Raw genomic sequence first — 22,808 nt, forward strand, 5'->3', positions numbered from 1 at the left:
GGTACTCCCTGTATATAGCTCCACATTGACTTGGTACTTCCTGTATATAGCTCCACATTGATCTGGTACTCCCTGTATATAGCTCCACATTGATCTGGTACTCCCTGTATATAGCTCCACATTGAACTGGTACTCCCTGTATATAGCTCCACTTTGATCTGGGACTTCCTGTATATAGCTCCACATTGATCTGGTACTGGTACTCCCTGTATATAGCTCCACATTGAACTGGTACTCCCTGTATATAGCTCCACATTGATCTGGTACTTCCTGTATATAGCTCCACATTGATCTGGTACTCCCTGTATATAGCTCCACATTGACTTGGTACTCCCTGTATATAGCTCCACATTGATCTTGTACTTCCTGTATATAGCTGCACATTGATCTGGTACTTCCTGTATATAGCTCCACATTGATCTGGTACTGGTACTTCCTGTATATAGCTTCACATTGATATGGTACTGGTACTCCCTGCATATAGCTCCACATTGAACTGGTACTTTCTGTATATAGCTCCACATTGATCTGGTACTGGTACTTTCTGTATATAGCTCCACATTGATCTGGTACTGGTACTCCCTGTATATAGCTCCACATTGATATGGTACTGGTACTTCCTGTATATAGCTCCACATTGATCTGGTACTGGTACTCCCTGCATATAGCTCCACATTGATCTGGTACTTCCTGTATATAGCTCCACATTGATCTGGTACTGGTACTTTCTGTATATAGCTCCACATTGATCTGGTACTGGTACTCCCCGTATATAGCTCCACATTGATCTGGTACTGGTACTCCCTGTATATAGCTCCACATTGAACTGGTACTCCCTGTATATAGCTCCACATTGATCTGGTACTCCCTGTATATAGCACCACATTGATCTGGTACTCCCTGTATATAGCTCCACATTGATCTGGTACTCCCTGTATATAGCTCCACATTGATCTGGTACTCCCTGTATATAGCTCCACATTGACTTGGTACTCCCTGTATATAGCTCCACATTGATCTTGTACTTCCTGTATATAGCTGCACATTGATCTTGTACTTCCTGTATATAGCTCCACATTGATCTGGTACTTCCTGTATATAGCTCCACATTGATCTGGTGCTCCCTGTATATAGCTCCACATTGATCTGGTACTGGTACTCCCTGTATATAGCTCCACATTGATCTGGTACTCCCTGTATATAGCTACACATTGATCTGGTACTTCCTGTATATAGCTCCACATTGATCTGGTACTTCCTGTATATAGCTCCACATTGATCTGGTACTGGTAAACCCTGTATATAGCTCCACATTGATCTGGTACTTCCTGTATATACCTCCACATTGATCTGGTACTTCCTGTATATAGCTCCACATTGATCTGGTACTTCCTGTATATAGCTCCACATTGATCTGGTACTCCCTGTATATAGCTCCACATTGATCTGGTACTTCCTGTATATAGCTCCACATTGATCTGGTACTTCCTGTATATAGCTCCACATTGATCTGGTACTCCCTGTATATAGCTCCACATTGATCTGGTACTGGTACTTCCTGTATATAGCTCCACATTGATCTGGTACTTCCTGTATATAGCTCCACATTGATCTGGTACTGGTACTTCCTGTATATAGCTCCACATTGATCTGGTACTTCCTGTATATAGCTCCACATTGATCTGGTACTTCCTGTATATAGCTCCACATTGATCTGGTACTTCCTGTATATAGCTCCACATTGATCTGGTACTTCCTGTATATAGCTCCACATTGATCTGGTACTTCCTGTATATAGCTCCACATTGATCTGGTACTTCCTGTATATAGCTCCACATTGATCTGGTACTTCCTGTATATAGCTCCACATTGATCTGGTACTTCCTGTATATAGCTCCACATTGATCTGGTACTTCCTGTATATAGCTCCACATTGATCTGGTACTTCCTGTATATAGCTCCACATTGATCTGGTACTTCCTGTATATAGCTCCACATTGATCTGGTACTTCCTGTATATAGCTCCACATTGATCTGGTACTTCCTGTATATAGCTCCACATTGATCTGGTACTTCCTGTATATAGCTCCACATTGATCTGGTACTTCCTGTATATAGCTCCACATTGATCTGGTACTTCCTGTATATAGCTCCACATTGATCTGGTACTTCCTGTATATAGCTCCACATTGAGCTGGTACTTCCTGTATATAGCTCCACATTGATCTGGTACTTCCTGTATATAGCACCATTATGTGTATTTTATTCCTCCTGTTAATATTTGTATTTTTATTATAATTGTTTAACTCTGCATCATTGGGAAGGGCTCATAAGCATTTCAGGGTTCAGTCTACACCCGTTGTATTCGGGGGTCATGTGACAAATACAATTTGATTTGATTTCGATTGATTCACGTGAAATAAAAACTTACCTTGGATCATTATTTGTTAAATCTATAGAGAATAAATTCATTATATTTCTGTGATTTTGTTTTAGCTGTGGAGTTGACCACGCCCTGCTCGGTTTTCATTGGTTTAATGGCCAACCTTCGTCAAGGCGCTTCAGAAAAGTGTGTGATTCCACAGAAGAGTTGAGTTTGGACAGTGTGTCCTTACACCCGTGACACTATTTTGTATATAATCTGTCATAAATAAGATACATATTTACAGCTGTAAAAATGGTCGGGGTAAAAGTAATCGGGAATGATTCAGAATTCCAACCTGAACTAGCAGACGCCGGATCAAGGCTTGCGGTAGTGAAGTTCACAATGGCAGGGTAAGGTTTCAAATCTGTTCCCAGGCCCTTGGTTTTACCAGCTAGCTATGATCTACACTGAAATGAATGATTCACTTTCATTTGTCAATGTATAACTAGATAGTTAGTCCATTTAAAAAAACAGATTTCACAGTTACATCAGTTGTTGGAATACTTTCAAATAGCTATTTTAAAATAACTAATGATAATTTAACTCGGACCACATACCACGCTGTTAGGTAACTAACGTTAGCTAGATAGATAGATAGCTTAGCCAGCTATGACTTAGCAATAGCAGACTGGCTAAGCTAGCTAGACAACTTTGTTTAACAGCATGACAGAGGTCTGGTACTAGCTATCTAACAATACAGTCAGATATGTGGGATATAATGTGTGGTACATAGAGGTTATGTTATCTAGCTAGCCACCTGTCTGGCTAGTGGTTTTTAATAATAGGCATCAACTAGCGAGCCATGAAGAATAATGCTTAGCTAGCTATTGTTTTAGCTACTGCACATGTAAGGCTTACTTTTGCATTTCTGTTTTGTTTTTTTAACAGCCTTTGTTAATAGCTAGCTAAGCCACGTTAGCCAATGAACTAAACTTCCGGTTTAGTTGACAATAGCTTCCAATTGAACTCTTCTTCGCTCCCCAGGTGTCGACCCTGTGTCAGGATATCACCTGCTTTCAACATGTTGAGTAACAAATACCCTCATGTCATTTTTCTCGAAGTAGATGTACACGTCTGTCAGGTGAGGTTGTTTTTGTGTTAAGACTTTTATCAATACAGCCTACTGTGTCGTTATCAAAACACCAGGTACTCCATTATGTTGTTGTTGTCGTCGTCATAGGAGACTTGGTCAACAAGAAGTGATGCATAGCCTCGGACATGTCAACGTCCTCTCATGTTATTCATTGAGCCAATACAGATGAAGAAGTCTGCTATGTGTGTTGAGACACGGGACTAAGACTTGAATGTCAATCTCTCTCTCTTTCAGGCAACGGCTGCCGCCAACAACATCTCGGCGACGCCAACGTTTTTGTTTTTCCGTAACAAAGTGCGTGTCGACCTGTATCAGGGTGCAGATGCCTCAGGACTAGAGGAGAAGATCAAGCAGCATGTAGAAAATGACCCTGGAAGCAACGAGGACTCAGACATTCCCAAGGGATATGTGAGTATATGATGAATTGATATCACTCTGACATTCCCAGGGGATATGTGAGTATATGATGAATTGGTATCACTCAGACATTCCCAAGGGATATGTGAGTATATGATGAATTGGTATCACTCCGACATTCCCAAGGGATATGTGAGTATATGATGAATTGGTATCACTCAGACATTCCCAAGGGATATGTGAGTATATGATGAATTGGTATCACTCAGACATTCCCAAGGGATATGTGAGTATATAATGAATTGGTATCACTCCGACATTCCCAAGGGATATGTGAGTATATGATGAATTGGTATCACTCCGACATTCCCAAGGGATATGTGAGTATATAATGAATTGGTATCACTCCGACATTCCCAAGGGATATGTGAGTATATAATGAATTGGTATCACTCCGACATTCCCAAGGGATATGTGAGTATATAATGAATTGGTATCACTCCGACATTCCCAAGGGATATGTGAGTATATAATGAATTGGTATCACTCGGGTGAGTTTCCCAAAACGGAAAGATAATCTTTAGAATTAAGATCATAGTTTGTCTATTGCCTAGCAACTAGCTAACTGATCTTTGTTTTTTTGGGGGGGAAACTCGCCCTAGGCTAGATATACTTCTGAGTTCTGTCCTTGTCTTCCCAGACCTGGGATGCAAACTCAGAACCCTTCCCTGTCTTCCCGAGACAGGAGGTGAACTCAGAACCCCTCCCTGTCTTCCCGAGACAGGAGGTGAACTCAGAACCCCTCCCTGTCTTCCCGAGACAGGAGGTGAACTCAGAACCCCTCCCTGTCTTGCACTGTCAATGCTGACTCAGAAAACTTTAGGAATTTCTGGTTCTGTGGTGACGGTATCCCAGGACAGGAAGGCAGTAGCAAGGTTTAGCATAAGTCGAAGCTAACCATACGATAAGCTCACATTTCAGTAAAGCAGTGTCAACCTTTAGGGTGGTGCTTTACAAAGCTACACAAGTAGGTGGTAGAACCTCTTGACTAGAATGAAATCTTTGTTTTTGTGCTCGCTTGTACCGTGCACTTAACATGGGTTCAGCTTGTGTGCGTCCTTTTAAAAAAATATATCTTTGTACTCTGTCTGTGTGTTCAGATGGACCTGATGCCGTTTGTGAACAAAGCTGGCTGTGAGTGTCTAAATGAGAGTGATGAAAGCGGCTTTGAAAACTGCTTAGTCAAGGACACCACCTACCTGGAGTCTGACTGTGATGAACAGGTGAGTCTGAAGATGGATGGATGTTAGGTTCTTCTCTTTAGGTCAGAGTGGTCTGAGTGTGTTCATTCGAAAATGTTTGCCCTGGTTATGGAAGTAATTGACGAGACCCAAGTGGAACACAGCTATTTTTTCCTTCTTAGTGTGGGATGTTACCTTCTATTGACGTTACCTTCTATTGACGTCACCTTCTATTGACGTCACCTTCTATTGATGTTACCTTCTATTGACGTCACCTTCTATTGACGTCACCTTCTATTGACGTCACCTTCTATTGACGCCACCTTCTATTGACGCCACCTTCTATTGACGCCACCTTCTATTGACGCCACCTTCTATTGACGTCACCTTCTATTGACGTCACCTTCTATTGACGTCACCTTCTATTGACGTCACCTTCTATTGACGTCACCTTCTATTGACGTCACCTTCTATTGACGTCACCTTCTGTTGACGTCACTTTCTGTTGACGACACCTTCTATTGACGACACCTTCTATTGACGACACCTTCTATTGACGACACCTTCTATTGACGTCACCTTCTATTGACGTCAGCGTGGAAAGTAGACTAATAGATGTATAGTATCACCCCTCACTGACAGACCAGACTAATAGATGTATAGTATCACCCCTCACTGACAGACCAGACTAATAGATGTATAGTATCACCCCTCACTGACAGACCAGACTAATAGATGTATAGTATCACCCCTCACTGACAGACCAGACTAATAGATGTATAGTATCACCCCTCACTGACAGACCAGACTAATAGATAGATGTATAGTATCACCCCTCACTGACAGACCAGACTAATAGATAGATGTATAGTATCACCCCTCACTGACAGACCAGACTAACAGATGTATAGTATAACCCCTCACTGACAGACCAGACTAATAGATGTATAGTATCACCCCTCACTGACAGTCTAATAGATGTATAGTATCACCCCTCACTGACAGACTAATAGATGTATAGTATCACCCCTCACTGACAGACCAGACTAATAGATGTATAGTATCACCCCTCACTGACAGACTAATAGATGTATAGTATAACCCCTCACTGACAGACCAGACTAATAGATGTATAGTATCACCTCTCACTGACAGACTAATAGATGTATAGTATCACCCCTCACTGACAGACCAGACTAATAGATGTATAGTATCACCCCTCACTGACAGACCAGACTAATAGATGTATAGTATCACCTCTCACTGACAGACCAGACTAATAGATGTATAGTATCACCCCTCACTGACAGACCAGACTAATAGATGTATAGTATCACCCCTCACTGACAGACCAGACTAATAGATGTATAGTATCACCCCTCACTGACAGACCAGACTAATAGATGTATAGTATCACCCCTCACTGACAGACTAATAGATGTATAGTATAACCCCTCACTGACAGACCAGACTAATAGATGTATAGTATCACCTCTCACTGACAAACCAGACTAATAGATGTATAGTATCACCCCTCACTGACAGACTAATAGATGTATAGTATCACCCCTCACTGACAGACCAGACTAATAGATGTATAGTATCACCCCTCACTGACAGACCAGACTAATAGATGTATAGTATCACCCCTCACTGACAGACCAGACTAATAGATGTATAGTATCACCCCTCACTGACAGACCAGACTAATAGATGTATAGTATCACCCCTCACTGACAGACCAGACTAATAGATGTATAGTATCACCTCTCACTGACAGACCAGACTAATAGATGTATAGTATCACCCCTCACTGACAGACCAGACTAATAGATGTATAGTATCACCCCTCACTGACAGACTAATAGATGTATAGTATCACCTCTCACTGACAGACCAGACTAATAGATGTATAGTATCACCCCTCACGGACAGACCAGACTAATAGATGTATAGTATCACCCCTCACTGACAGACCAGACTAATAGATAGATGTATAGTATCACCCCTCACTGACAGACCAGACTAACAGATGTATAGTATAACCCCTCACTGACAGACCAGACTAATAGATGTATAGTATCACCCCTCACTGACAGTCTAATAGATGTATAGTATCACCCCTCACTGACAGACTAATAGATGTATAGTATCACCCCTCACTGACAGACCAGACTAATAGATGTATAGTATCACCCCTCACTGACAGACCAGACTAATAGATGTATAGTATCACCCCTCACTGACAGACTAATAGATGTATAGTATCACCCCTCACTGACAGACCAGACTAATAGATGTATAGTATCACCCCTCACTGACAGACCAGACTAATAGATGTATAGTATCACCCCTCACTGACAGACTAATAGATGTATAGTATCACCCCTCACTGACAGACCAGACTAATAGATGTATAGTATCACCCCTCACTGACAGACTAATAGATGTATAGTATAACCCCTCACTGACAGACCAGACTAATAGATGTATAGTATCACCTCTCACTGACAGACCAGACTAATAGATGTATAGTATCACCCCTCACTGACAGACCAGACTAATAGATGTATAGTATCACCTCTCACTGACAGACCAGACTAATAGATGTATAGTATCACCCCTCACTGACAGACTAATAGATGTATAGTATCACCCCTCACTGACAGACCAGACTAATAGATGTATAGTATCACCCCTCACTGACAGACCAGACTAATAGATGTATAGTATCACCTCTCACTGACAGACCAGACTAATAGATGTATAGTATCACCCCTCACTGACAGACTAATAGATGTATAGTATCACCCCTCACTGACAGACCAGACTAATAGATGTATAGTATCACCCCTCACTGACAGACCAGACTAATAGATGTATAGTATCACCCCTCACTGACAGACCAGACTAATAGATGTATAGTATCACCCCTCACTGACAGACCAGACTAATAGATGTATAGTATCACCCCTCACTGACAGACTAATAGATGTATAGTATCACCCCTCACTGACAGACCAGACTAATAGATGTATAGTATCACCTCTCACTGACAAACCAGACTAATAGATGTATAGTATCACCTCTCACTGACAAACCAGACTAATAGATGTATAGTATCACCCCTCACTGACAGACCAGTCTAATAGATGTATAGTATCACCCCTCACTGACAGACCAGACTAATAGATGTATAGTATCACCCCTCACTGACAGACCAGACTAATAGATGTATAGTATCACCCCTCACTGACAGACTAATAGATGTATAGTATAACCCCTCACTGACAGACCAGACTAATAGATGTATAGTATCACCCCTCACTGACAGACCAGACTAATAGATGTATAGTATCACCTCTCACTGACAGACCAGACTAATAGATGTATAGTATCACCCCTCACTGACAGACTAATAGATGTATAGTATCACCCCTCACTGACAGACCAGACTAATAGATGTATAGTATCACCCCTCACTGACAGACCAGACTAATAGATGTATAGTATCACCTCTCACTGACAAACCAGACTAATAGATGTATAGTATCACCCCTCACTGACAGACTAATAGATGTATAGTATCACCCCTCACTGACAGACCAGACTAATAGATGTATAGTATCACCCCTCACTGACAGACTAATAGATGTATAGTATCACCCCTCACTGACAGACCAGACTAATAGATGTATAGTATAACCCCTCACTGACAGACCAGACTAATAGATGTATAGTATCACCCCTCACTGACAGACCAGACTAATAGATGTATAGTATCACCCCTCACTGACAGACCAGACTAATAGATGTATAGTATCACCCCTCACTGACAGACCAGACTATTAGATGTATAGTATCACCCCTCACTGACAGACCAGACTAATAGATGTATAGTATCACCTCTCACTGACAGACCAGACTAATAGATGTATATTATCACCCCTCACTGACAGACTAATAGATGTATAGTATCACCCCTCACTGACAGACCAGACTAATAGATGTATAGTATCACCCCTCACTGACAGACCAGACTAATAGATGTATAGTATCACCCCTCACTGACAGACCAGTCTAATAGATGTATAGTATCACCCCTCACTGACAGACTAATAGATGTATAGTATAACCCCTCACTGACAGACCAGACTAATAGATGTATAGTATAACCCCTCACTGACAGACCAGACTAATAGATGTATAGTATCACCCCTCACTGACAGACTAATAGATGTATAGTATCACCCCTCACTGACAGACCAGACTAATAGATGTATAGTATCACCCCTCACTGACAGACCAGACTAATAGATGTATAGTATCACCCCTCACTGACAGACCTGACTAATAGATGTATAGTATCACCCCTCACTGACAGACTAATAGATGTATAGTATCACCCTCACTGACAGACCAGACTAATAGATGTATAGTATCACCCCTCACTGACAGACTAATAGATGTATAGTATAACCCCTCACTGACAGACCAGACTAATAGATGTATAGTATCACCCCTCACTGACAGACCAGACTAATAGATGTATAGTATCACCTCTCACTGACAGACCAGACTAATAGATGTATAGTATCACCCCTCACTGACAGACTAATAGATGTATAGTATCACCCCTCACTGACAGACCAGACTAATAGATGTATAGTATCACCCCTCACTGACAGACCAGACTAATAGATGTATAGTATCACCTCTCACTGACAAACCAGACTAATAGATGTATAGTATCACCCTCACTGACAGACTAATAGATGTATAGTATCACCCCTCACTGACAGACCAGACTAATAGATGTATAGTATCACCCTCACTGACAGACTAATAGATGTATAGTATCACCCTCACTGACAGACCAGACTAATAGATGTATAGTATAACCCCTCACTGACAGACCAGACTAATAGATGTATAGTATCACCCCTCACTGACAGACCAGACTAATAGATGTATAGTATCACCCCTCACTGACAGACCAGACTAATAGATGTATAGTATCACCCCTCACTGACAGACCAGACTAATAGATGTATAGTATCACCCCTCACTGACAGACCAGACTAATAGATGTATAGTATCACCTCTCACTGACAGACCAGACTAATAGATGTATATTATCACCCCTCACTGACAGACTAATAGATGTATAGTATCACCCCTCACTGACAGACCAGACTAATAGATGTATAGTATCACCCCTCACTGACAGACCAGACTAATAGATGTATAGTATCACCCCTCACTGACAGACCAGTCTAATAGATGTATAGTATCACCCCTCACTGACAGACTAATAGATGTATAGTATAACCCCTCACTGACAGACCAGACTAATAGATGTATAGTATAACCCCTCACTGACAGACCAGACTAATAGATGTATAGTATCACCCCTCACTGACAGACTAATAGATGTATAGTATCACCCCTCACTGACAGACCAGACTAATAGATGTATAGTATCACCCCTCACTGACAGACCAGACTAATAGATGTATAGTATCACCCCTCACTGACAGACCTGACTAATAGATGTATAGTATCACCCCTCACTGACAGACTAATAGATGTATAGTATCACCCCTCACTGACAGACCAGACTAATAGATGTATAGTATCACCCCTCACTGACAGACTAATAGATGTATAGTATCACCCCTCACTGACAGACCAGACTAATAGATGTATAGTATAACCCCTCACTGACAGACCAGACTAATAGATGTATAGTATCACCCCTCACTGACAGACCAGACTAATAGATGTATAGTATCACCCCTCACTGACAGACCAGACTAATAGATGTATAGTATCACCCCTCACTGACAGACCAGACTAATAGATGTATAGTATCACCCCTCACTGACAGACCAGACTAATAGATGTATAGTATCACCTCTCACTGACAGACCAGACTAATAGATGTATAGTATCACCCCTCACTGACAGACTAATAGATGTATAGTATCACCCCTCACTGACAGACCAGACTAATAGATGTATAGTATCACCCCTCACTGACAGACCAGTCTAATAGATGTATAGTATCACCCCTCACTGACAGACCAGTCTAATAGATGTATAGTATCACCCCTCACTGACAGACTAATAGATGTATAGTATAACCCCTCACTGACAGACCAGACTAATAGATGTATAGTATAACCCCTCACTGACAGACCAGACTAATAGATGTATAGTATCACCCCTCACTGACAGACTAATAGATGTATAGTATCACCCCTCACTGACAGACCAGACTAATAGATGTATAGTATCACCCCTCACTGACAGACCAGACTAATAGATGTATAGTATCACCCCTCACTGACAGACCTGACTAATAGATGTATAGTATCACCCCTCACTGACAGACTAATAGATGTATAGTATCACCCCTCACTGACAGACCAGACTAATAGATGTATAGTATCACCCCTCACTGACAGACCAGACTAATAGATGTATAGTATCACCCCTCACAGACCAGACTAATAGATGTATAGTATCACCTCTCACTGACAGACCAGTCTAATAGATGTATAGTATCACCCCTCACTGACAGACTAATAGATGTATAGTATCACCTCTCACTGACAGACCAGACTAATAGATGTATAGTATCACCCCTCACAGACCAGACTAATAGATGTATAGTATCACCTCTCACTGACAGACCAGTCTAATAGATGTATAGTATCACCCCTCACTGACAGACTAATAGATGTATAGTATCACCCCTCACTGACAGACCAGTCTAATAGATGTATAGTATCACCCCTCACTGACAGACCAGACTAATAGATGTATAGTATCACCCCTCACTGACAGACCAGACTAATAGATGTATAGTATCACCCCTCACTGACAGACTAATAGATGTATAGTATAACCCCTCACTGACAGACCAGACTAATAGATGTATAGTATCACCCCTCACTGACAGACCAGACTAATAGATGTATAGTATCACCTCTCACTGACAGACCAGACTAATAGATGTATAGTATCACCCCTCACTGACAGACTAATAGATGTATAGTATCACCCCTCACTGACAGACCAGACTAATAGATGTATAGTATCACCCTCACTGACAGACCAGACTAATAGATGTATAGTATCACCTCTCACTGACAAACCAGACTAATAGATGTATAGTATCACCCCTCACTGACAGACTAATAGATGTATAGTATCACCCCTCACTGACAGACCAGACTAATAGATGTATAGTATCACCCCTCACTGACAGACTAATAGATGTATAGTATCACCCCTCACTGACAGACCAGACTAATAGATGTATAGTATAACCCCTCACTGACAGACCAGACTAATAGATGTATAGTATCACCCCTCACTGACAGACCAGACTAATAGATGTATAGTATCACCCCTCACTGACAGACCAGACTAATAGATGTATAGTATCACCCCTCACTGACAGACCAGACTAATAGATGTATAGTATCACCCCTCACTGACAGACCAGACTAATAGATGTATAGTATCACCTCTCACTGACAGACCAGACTAATAGATGTATATTATCACCCCTCACTGACAGACTAATAGATGTATAGTATCACCCTCACTGACAGACCAGACTAATAGATGTATAGTATCACCCCTCACTGACAGACCAGACTAATAGATGTATAGTATCACCCCTCACTGACAGACCAGTCTAATAGATGTATAGTATCACCCCTCACTGACAGACTAATAGATGTATAGTATAACCCCTCACTGACAGACCAGACTAATAGATGTATAGTATAACCCCTCACTGACAGACCAGACTAATAGATGTATAGTATCACCCCTCACTGACAGACTAATAGATGTATAGTATCACCCTCACTGACAGACCAGACTAATAGATGTATAGTATCACCCCTCACTGACAGACCAGACTAATAGATGTATAGTATCACCCCTCACTGACAGACCTGACTAATAGATGTATAGTATCACCCCTCACTGACAGACTAATAGATGTATAGTATCACCCCTCACTGACAGACCAGACTAATAGATGTATAGTATCACCCCTCACTGACAGACTAATAGATGTATAGTATAACCCCTCACTGACAGACCAGACTAATAGATGTATAGTATCACCCCTCACTGACAGACCAGACTAATAGATGTATAGTATCACCTCTCACTGACAGACCAGACTAATAGATGTATAGTATCACCCCTCACTGACAGACTAATAGATGTATAGTATCACCCCTCACTGACAGACCAGACTAATAGATGTATAGTATCACCCCTCACTGACAGACCAGACTAATAGATGTATAGTATCACCTCTCACTGACAAACCAGACTAATAGATGTATAGTATCACCCCTCACTGACAGACTAATAGATGTATAGTATCACCCCTCACTGACAGACCAGACTAATAGATGTATAGTATCACCCCTCACTGACAGACCTGACTAATAGATGTATAGTATCACCCCTCACTGACAGACCAGACTAATAGATGTATAGTATCACCCCTCACTGACAGACCAGACTAATAGATGTATAGTATCACCTCTCACTGACAGACCAGACTAATAGATGTATATTATCACCCCTCACTGACAGACTAATAGATGTATAGTATCACCCCTCACTGACAGACCAGACTAATAGATGTATAGTATCACCCTCACTGACAGACCAGACTAATAGATGTATAGTATCACCCTCACTGACAGACCAGTCTAATAGATGTATAGTATCACCCCTCACTGACAGACTAATAGATGTATAGTATAACCCCTCACTGACAGACCAGACTAATAGATGTATAGTATCACCCCTCACTGACAGACTAATAGATGTATAGTATCACCCCTCACTGACAGACCAGACTAATAGATGTATAGTATCACCCCTCACTGACAGACCAGACTAATAGATGTATAGTATCACCCCTCACTGACAGACCTGACTAATAGATGTATAGTATCACCCTCACTGACAGACTAATAGATGTATAGTATCACCCTCACTGACAGACCAGACTAATAGATGTATAGTATCACCCCTCACTGACAGACTAATAGATGTATAGTATCACCCCTCACTGACAGACCAGACTAATAGATGTATAGTATAACCCCTCACTGACAGACCAGACTAATAGATGTATAGTATCACCCCTCACTGACAGACCAGACTAATAGATGTATAGTATCACCCCTCACTGACAGACCAGACTAATAGATGTATAGTATCACCCCTCACTGACAGACCAGACTAATAGATGTATAGTATCACCCCTCACTGACAGACCAGACTAATAGATGTATAGTATCACCTCTCACTGACAGACCAGACTAATAGATGTATAGTATCACCCCTCACTGACAGACTAATAGATGTATAGTATCACCCCTCACTGACAGACCAGACTAATAGATGTATAGTATCACCCCTCACTGACAGACCAGTCTAATAGATGTATAGTATCACCCCTCACTGACAGACCAGTCTAATAGATGTATAGTATCACCCCTCACTGACAGACTAATAGATGTATAGTATAACCCCTCACTGACAGACCAGACTAATAGATGTATAGTATAACCCCTCACTGACAGACCAGACTAATAGATGTATAGTATCACCCCTCACTGACAGACTAATAGATGTATAGTATCACCCCTCACTGACAGACCAGACTAATAGATGTATAGTATCACCCCTCACTGACAGACCTGACTAATAGATGTATAGTATCACCCCTCACTGACAGACTAATAGATGTATAGTATCACCCCTCACTGACAGACCAGACTAATAGATGTATAGTATCACCCCTCACTGACAGACCAGACTAATAGATGTATAGTATCACCCCTCACAGACCAGACTAATAGATGTATAGTATCACCTCTCACTGACAGACCAGTCTAATAGATGTATAGTATCACCCCTCACTGACAGACTAATAGATGTATAGTATCACCTCTCACTGACAGACCAGACTAATAGATGTATAGTATCACCCCTCACTGACAGACTAATAGATGTATAGTATCACCTCTCACTGACAGACCAGACTAATAGATGTATAGTATCACCTCTCACTGACAGACTAATAGATGTATAGTATAACCCCTCACTGACAGACCAGACTAATAGATGTATAGTATCACCCCTCACTGACAGACCAGACTAATAGATGTATAGTATCACCCCTCACTGACAGACTAATAGATGTATAGTATCACCTCTCACTGACAGACCAGACTAATAGATGTATAGTATCACCCCTCACGGACAGACCAGACTAATAGATGTATAGTATCACCCCTCACTGACAGACCAGTCTAATAGATGTATAGTATCACCCCTCACTGACAGACCAGACTAATAGATGTATAGTATCACCTCTCACTGACAAACCAGACTAATAGATGTATAGTATCACCCCTCACTGACAGACTAATAGATGTATAGTATCACCTCTCACTGACAGACCAGACTAATAGATGTATAGTATAACCCCTCACTGACAGACCAGACTAATAGATGTATAGTATCACCCCTCACTGACAGACTAATAGATGTATAGTATCACCCCTCACTGACAGACCAGACTAATAGATGTATAGTATCACCCCTCACTGACAGACCAGACTAATAGATGTATAGTATCACCCCTCACTGACAGACCTGACTAATAGATGTATAGTATCACCCCTCACTGACAGACCAGACTAATAGATGTATAGTATCACCCCTCACTGACAGACCAGACTAATAGATGTATAGTATCACCTCTCACTGACAGACCAGACTAATAGATGTATAGTATCACCCCTCACTGACAGACCAGACTAATAGATGTATAGTATCACCCCTCACTGACAGACCAGACTAATAGATGTATAGTATCACCCCTCACTGACAGACCAGACTAATAGATGTATAGTATCACCCCTCACAGACCAGACTAATAGATGTATAGTATCACCTCTCACTGACAGACCAGTCTAATAGATGTATAGTATCACCCCTCACTGACAGACTAATAGATGTATAGTATCACCTCTCACTGACAGACCAGACTAATAGATGTATAGTATCACCCCTCACTGACAGACTAATAGATGTATAGTATCACCTCTCACTGACAGACCAGACTAATAGATGTATAGTATCACCCCTCACTGACAGACCAGACTAATAGATGTATAGTATCACCCCTCACTGACAGACCAGACTAATAGATGTATAGTATCACCCCTCACTGACAGTCTAATAGATGTATAGTATCACCTCTCACTGACAGACCAGACTAATAGATGTATAGTATCACCTCTCACTGACAGACCAGACTAATAGATGTATAGTATCACCCCTCACTGACAGACCAGACTAATAGATGTATAGTATCACCTCTCACTGACAGACCAGACTAATAGATGTATAGTATCACCCCTCACTGACAGACCAGACTAATAGATGTATAGTATCACCCCTCACTGACAGACCAGACTAATAGATGTATAGTATCACCCCTCACTGACAGACTAATAGATGTATAGTATCACCCCTCACTGACAGACCAGACTAATAGATGTATAGTATCACCTCTCACTGACAGACCAGACTAATAGATGTATAGTATCACCCCTCACTGACAGACTAATAGATGTATAGTATCACCTCTCACTGACAGACCAGACTAATAGATGTATAGTATCACCTCTCACTGACAGACCAGACTAATAGATGTATAGTATCACCCCTCACTGACAGACCAGACTAATAGATGTATAGTATCACCCCTCACTGACAGACCAGACTAATAGATGTATAGTACTAAACTCATATTTTCTCCTTTTCAGCTCCTAATTACTATGTCCTTCAACCAGCCTGTCAAGCTGTTCTCCATGAAGCTCCTGTCCTCTGAATTCGGTGAGTCCTTATTCTTCCTGGTCAGCTCCTAAATGTTGCTCCGCTTCCTAGTAAAAGTACATGTAGTTGAAATGGAAAACATTTTTAAATTTGACCGTTTGTCGACGGAATAGATGTTGTCCTTTATTAGATCGTGGTTTATCGTTTGTTTTTGTTGAGTTCCCACGCTTTCTTTGGTTGCCCTGTTTTCTGCCCCCCCCCCCCTCTCTTATTCAGAGGGGTTGGGTTAAATGCAAAAGACACATTTAAGTTGAGGGAATTCAGTTGTACAACTGACTTTTCCCTCTCTGCCTACTTCCTTCCCCTCTCTGCCTACTTCCTTTCCCTCTCTGCCTACTTTGCCTACTTCCTTTCCCTCTCTGCCTACTTCCTTTCCCTCTCTGCCTACTTCCTTTCCCTCTCTGGCTACTTCCTTTTCCTCCCTCTCTGCCTACTTCCTTTTCCTCCCTCTCTGCCTACTTCCTTTTCCTCCCTCTCTGCCTACTTCCTTTTCCTCCCTCTCTGCCTACTTCCTTTCCCTCCCTCTCTGCCTACTTCCTTTTCCTCCCTCTCTGCCTACTTCCTTTTCCTCCCTCTCTGCCTACTTCCTTTTCCCCCCTCCCTCTCTGCCTACTTCCTTCCCCCCCTCTGCCTACTTCCTTCCCCCCTTCTCTGCCTACTTCCCCCCTTCTCTGCCTACTTCCTCCCCCCCTCCCCTACTTCCTTCCCCTCTCTGCCTACTTCTTTCCCCCCCTCTCTGCCTACTTCTTTTCCCTCTCTGCCTACTTCCCTTTCCCCCTCTCTGCCTACTTCCCTTTCCCCCTCTCTGCCTACTTCCCTTTCCCCTCTCTGCCTACTTCCTTTTCCCCCCTCTGCCTACTTCCTTTTCCTCCCTCTCTGCCTACTTCCTTTTCCCCTCTCTGCCTACTTCCTCTCCCTACTTCCTTTCCCCCTCTCTGCCTACTTCCTTTCCCCCTCTCTGCCTACTTCCTTTCCCCCTCTCTGCCTACTTCCTTTCCCCCTCTCTGCCTACTTCCTTTCCCCCTCCCTGCCTACTCCCCCTCTCTGCCTACTTCCTTTCCCCCTCTCTGCCTACGCCCCCTCTCTGCCTACCCCCTCTCTGCCTACTTCCTTTCCCCCTCTCTGCCTACTCCCCCTGCCTGCTTCCTTTCCCCCTCTCTGCCTACTCCCCCTCTCTGCCTACTCCCCCCCTCTGCCTACTCCCCCTCTCTGCCTACTCCCCCTCTCTGCCTACTTCCTTTCCCCCTCTCTGCCTACTTCCTTTCCCCCTCTCTGCCTACTCTCCCCCTCTGCCTACTTCCTTTTCCCCCTCTCTGCCTACTTCCTCCCCCTCTCTGCTCCCCCCCTCTCTGCCTACTTCCCTTTCCCCTCTCTGCCTACTTCCTTTTCCCCCTCTCTGCCTACTTCCTTTTCCTCCCTCTCTGCCTACTTCCTTTTCCCCCTCTCTCTGCCTACTTCCTTTTCCCCCTCTCTGCCTACTTCCCCCTCTCCCTACTTCCTTTCCCCCTCTCTCCCTACTTCCTTTCCCCCTCTCTGCCTACTTCCTTTCCCCCCTCTCTGCATACTTCCTTTTCCTCCCTCTCTGCATACTTCCTTTTCCTCCCTCTCTGCCTACTTCCCCCTCTCTGCCTACTTCCCCCTCTCTGCCTACTTCCCCCTCTCTGCCTACTCCCCCCCCTCTCTGCCTACTCCCCCCTCTCTGCCTACTTCCCCCTCTCTGCCTACTTCCCCCTCTCTGCCTGCTTCCTTTCCCCCTCTCTGCCTACTCCCTTTCCCCCCCTCTCTGCCTACTCCCCCTCCCCCTCTCTGCCTACTCCCCCTCTGCCTACTGCCTTTCCCCCTCTCTGCCTACTGCCTTTCCCCCTCTCTGCCTACTTCATCCCCCCTCTCTGCCTACTTCACCCCCCTCTCTGCCTACTTCACCCCCCCTCTCTGCCTACTTCACCCCCCTCTCTGCCTACTTCATCCCCCCCTCTGCCTACTTCATCCCCCCTCTCTGCCTACTTCATCCCCCCCTCTGCCTACTTCATCCCCCCTCTCTGCCTACTTCATCCCCCCTCTCTGCCTACTTCCTTTCCCCCCCTCTCTGCCTACTTCCTTCCCCCCCTCTCTGCCTACCCCCTCCCCTCTCTGCCTACCCCCCCCCCTCTGCCTACTCCTCCCCCCCCCTCTCTGCCTACTTCCTTTCCCCCTCTCTGCCTACTTCCTTCCCCCTCTGCCTACTTCCTTTCCCCCCTCTCTGCCTACCCCCCTCTCTGCCTACTTCCTTTCCCCCTCTCTGCCTACTCCCCCCTCTCTGCCTACTCCCCCTCTGCCTACTTCCTTTTCTCCCTGTTTTACAGCCCAGGCACCAAAGTGTGTGAAGATCTTCATGAACCTTCCTCGCTCCATGGACTTTGACGATGCTGAGCGTAGCGAGGCCACACAGACCCTGGACCTGGCCGAGGAGGACTTGAAGGACGACGGACTGATCCCACTGAGATACGTCAAATTCCAGAATGTCCAGAGCGTCACCGTAAGTCATTTAACACCAACCAATCACCTGCAGGCCTCTCATTTCCTGGTTCTTTCCTTCCCTCTTTTTTCTCCCTGAGGTCACATGATATTGAAACACTGCATGTACCTCAGTTGGTTCCTGTTCTCAAGCTAGAAGAAGAAGAAGGAGGTGTTGTCCAGTTCTGAACTGCAGACAAAGAGGAGGAGGCGACGCCAGAGGACTGACTCCGCCCCCATGAGAATAAAATGTGAAGCAGACCAATGGGAGAGTTTCTGTATGGAGGTCAATGAGCTTTGAACTTGGTCAACATAAAATGTAATTGATTTGATTAAATAAAGTTTGGTAATGTTTAGGTTATGAATTACTGATAGATAGATGCACGTGGTATCCTGGAAACTTTTGAGAAACACTTATTTTATATCAGAGTTGTGTCTGTTGGTCAAATGCGTATCTACTCTCTCATTGGCTAGAATGCTCCCACCTGATCCCGCCTCCTTCTGCCTTTGTAGACTTTTATTCCCATTGCCCATTATCTTGTCAATATAATGTTGTGCCGACATGCATTCCAATTTTAATTAAGAATTTGTTCTCAACTGACTTCCCTAGTTAAATAAATAATGAGTTGTGTTAATGTAGAACCATACAGCCATCTAGTGGCACAAAATAGTGATGATTTTTTGTTGTCTCAACCGCAGCCCACTAGGCTACACACAGATGTGATATAATGTAGAACCATACAGCCCACTAGGCTACACACAGATGTGATATAATGTAGAATGCATGTTTACAGAACAGAAAAATCAGATATTTGTTGCTTGATTGGCAACATAAGTTCGAACTAAGACTGTGTGAATGATATCCTTTATGGGCAGTTTCCCAGACAATGGTCCTAGACGAGAAAGCTCTTTCAAAAGTAGGTTCTCTATTGAGCATGCCAGGGCAACACTTTATGATGAAGTTGTGTTCCTTTATGATGAAGTTGTGTTCCATTATGATGAAGTTGTGTTCCTTTATGATGAAGTTGTGTTCCTTTATGATGAAGTTGTATTCCATTATGATGAAGTTGTGTTCCATTATGATGAAGTTGTGTTCCTTTATGATGAAGTTGTATTCCATTATGATGAAGTTGTATTCCATTATGATGAAGTTGTGTTCCTTTATGATGAAGTTGTGTTCCTTTATGATGAAGTTGTGTTCCTTTATGATGAAGTTGTGTTCCTTTATGATGAAGTTGTGTTCCTTTATGATGAAGTTGTATTCCATTATGATGAAGTTGTATTCCATTATGATGAAGTTGTGTTCCATTATGATGAAGTTGTGTTCCATTATGATGAAGTTGTATTCCATTATGATGAAGTTGTGTTCCATTATGATGAAGTTGTGTTCCATTATGATGAAGTTGTGTTCCTTTATGATGAAGTTGTGTTCCATTATGATGAAGTTGTGTTCCATTATGATGAAGTTGTGTTCCATTATGATGAAGTTGTGTTCCATTATGATGAAGTTGTGTTCTTCCCCCATGTGTTGTAACAGATGTTTGTGAAGAACAACCAAGGGGATGAAGAGACAACGAAAATCAATTACCTTACTTTTATTGGGACCCCTGTACAGGCAACGAACATGAATGACTTCAAACGGGTAAGATCTGGTCGCCCCCCCCAACAGCTATGAGACTATAATGTTGACGGTATTGAATTGTGATTCTTGTATCCTGCATTGGGATCAGGCCACTCGTCAGATGAGGCCTAACAGTAATGATACAATCATAGCAATATAATTTCAATGGTACATTACATTGATTTCAGCAATTAAATCAGGCTAATGTGGAGATTTAAATTAAATCAACAATGTGCAGTTGTTCCACTATACATGTCAATATGATTTTTTTAAATTTTCACTTGGTGCTAATAATAATAATGTTATTTGCTACTGCATACAATGTAGGAGGTTTTTAGTTGACGTCTATTCCTTTGGGACGAGGAGGATTCCTGCACTGTTTACACGGCTGTGTTTTCTATTCAACGTAGGTTGTGGGCAAGAAAGGAGAGAGTCACTGATAAGGAAGAGAGGAGGAGAAGACTGCCCGTATTGCTGCGACGATCCCTCCCAGGACTTAGCCTCTTGTCTGTCTGCCAAAGCTGCCACTGGGAGGGTTAGGGTCTGCTCCACTTTAACACAATACAGACCAACCAAATGTGTGTTCCAAATCGCACCCTAATTCCCTTTTTAAAGTACACTATATATTTTTTGGGGGGGGGCCTGATATCCATCCTGAAGTCTGGCTTTGATCCAGAGGTGTCATCAGTCAAAAGTAGTGCATTGTATAGGGAGTCATTTGGGACACACGCATCAACCTAACGTTTATACGAGTTTGTGCTCCTCTGTTCTGCCGGTGAAATGACCTCGGCGAGGCAACTCGCTCAATTCATTTAAAAAAAACATTAAAAAATAAATAAAAATGTAATTCAGAAAAAAACAATGTAAATAAACACAATCCTTTTTCAAAGGCACATCGGTATTTCATGTCTCTTGAATTTTTTTGAAAAGTTTAAACATAAATCTTCCTAACCACCATTCACAAAGACGAGGAAAATGGAGTTCCCAAGGGTACGTCATGTTTTCTACTGCTGGAGTTCCTGTTATCTATTGTAAAATATTGCAGCGTTCCGGCACCGAAATGTACCAGTCGTCTTCAAGCACTGATCATCCCCGTGGACATGCTTATGACTAAGTCTACTGCAAAAAAAGGGAAGAATCCCAGGTGAAGGAGTTTGACGGTAGCAGCATCTCGAGCACCAACAGGTGCGTGAGTCCACTTCTGAATGGGGACGAGGATGATGTAATGCCATTTTTTGACCACATCGTGTCACCAAAGGCTTTGCTATAACGTCTTACACAATCGATGGGCGCCTACCGCACTTCAAGAGAGCTCTTGTTTTCCGCTGAACGGTTGATTTCATCAGAAATACGGGCTCTGTTATATTTGTCCTCTTTCTGAATTTTTGGGGAAACAATATTTGCGAGAGGTGATTTCAGTTAATTGTGAGAGATTTTTTTTTTTTTACAGTAATTCTCTTCAGTTTTTGTATAAACATAACATGCAAAAATAAAATAATGGAATTTCTGTAATTACACAGGATCTCTTGGTAATTAATTAACATTTCTACCGTGGATACAAAAAAAAAATGATGTTGCTGGGGATATGTTTTAATTTGCATTAAAAAACAAATATTG

At 42.6% G+C, this 22,808-nt stretch overlaps 1 protein-coding gene across 1 annotated transcript; it reads left to right on the forward strand.

Annotated features, from left to right (window-relative positions):
* The first annotated feature begins 2,577 nt into the window (after positions 1-2,577).
* LOC115126335 (thioredoxin-like protein 1) lies at positions 2,578-22,092 on the forward strand. The gene is made up of 8 exons (XM_065007638.1): positions 2,578-2,775; positions 3,410-3,506; positions 3,753-3,926; positions 5,036-5,158; positions 17,008-17,077; positions 19,420-19,592; positions 21,108-21,212; positions 21,602-22,092. The coding sequence occupies exons 1-8, from the start codon at positions 2,678-2,680 to the stop codon at positions 21,629-21,631; spliced, it is 870 nt and encodes a 289-aa protein (XP_064863710.1). The 5' UTR covers positions 2,578-2,677; the 3' UTR covers positions 21,632-22,092.
* Positions 22,093-22,808: the final 716 nt, after the last annotated feature.

The sequence above is a fragment of the Oncorhynchus nerka genome, linkage group LG22, assembly GCF_034236695.1.
Source record: "Oncorhynchus nerka isolate Pitt River linkage group LG22, Oner_Uvic_2.0, whole genome shotgun sequence".
In the NCBI taxonomy this organism is placed as follows: Eukaryota; Metazoa; Chordata; class Actinopteri; order Salmoniformes; family Salmonidae; genus Oncorhynchus; species Oncorhynchus nerka.

Coding starts and splice junctions, on each gene's coding strand:
- LOC115126335 (XM_065007638.1), top strand. CDS start 2,678: ATGGTCGGGGTAAAAGTAATCGGGAATGATTCAGAATTCCAACCTGAA. Junction 3,927..5,035: donor CAGACATTCCCAAGGGATAT/GTGAGTATATGA, acceptor CTGTGTGTTCAG/ATGGACCTGATGCCGTTTGT. Junction 5,159..17,007: donor AGTCTGACTGTGATGAACAG/GTGAGTCTGAAG, acceptor TCTCCTTTTCAG/CTCCTAATTACTATGTCCTT.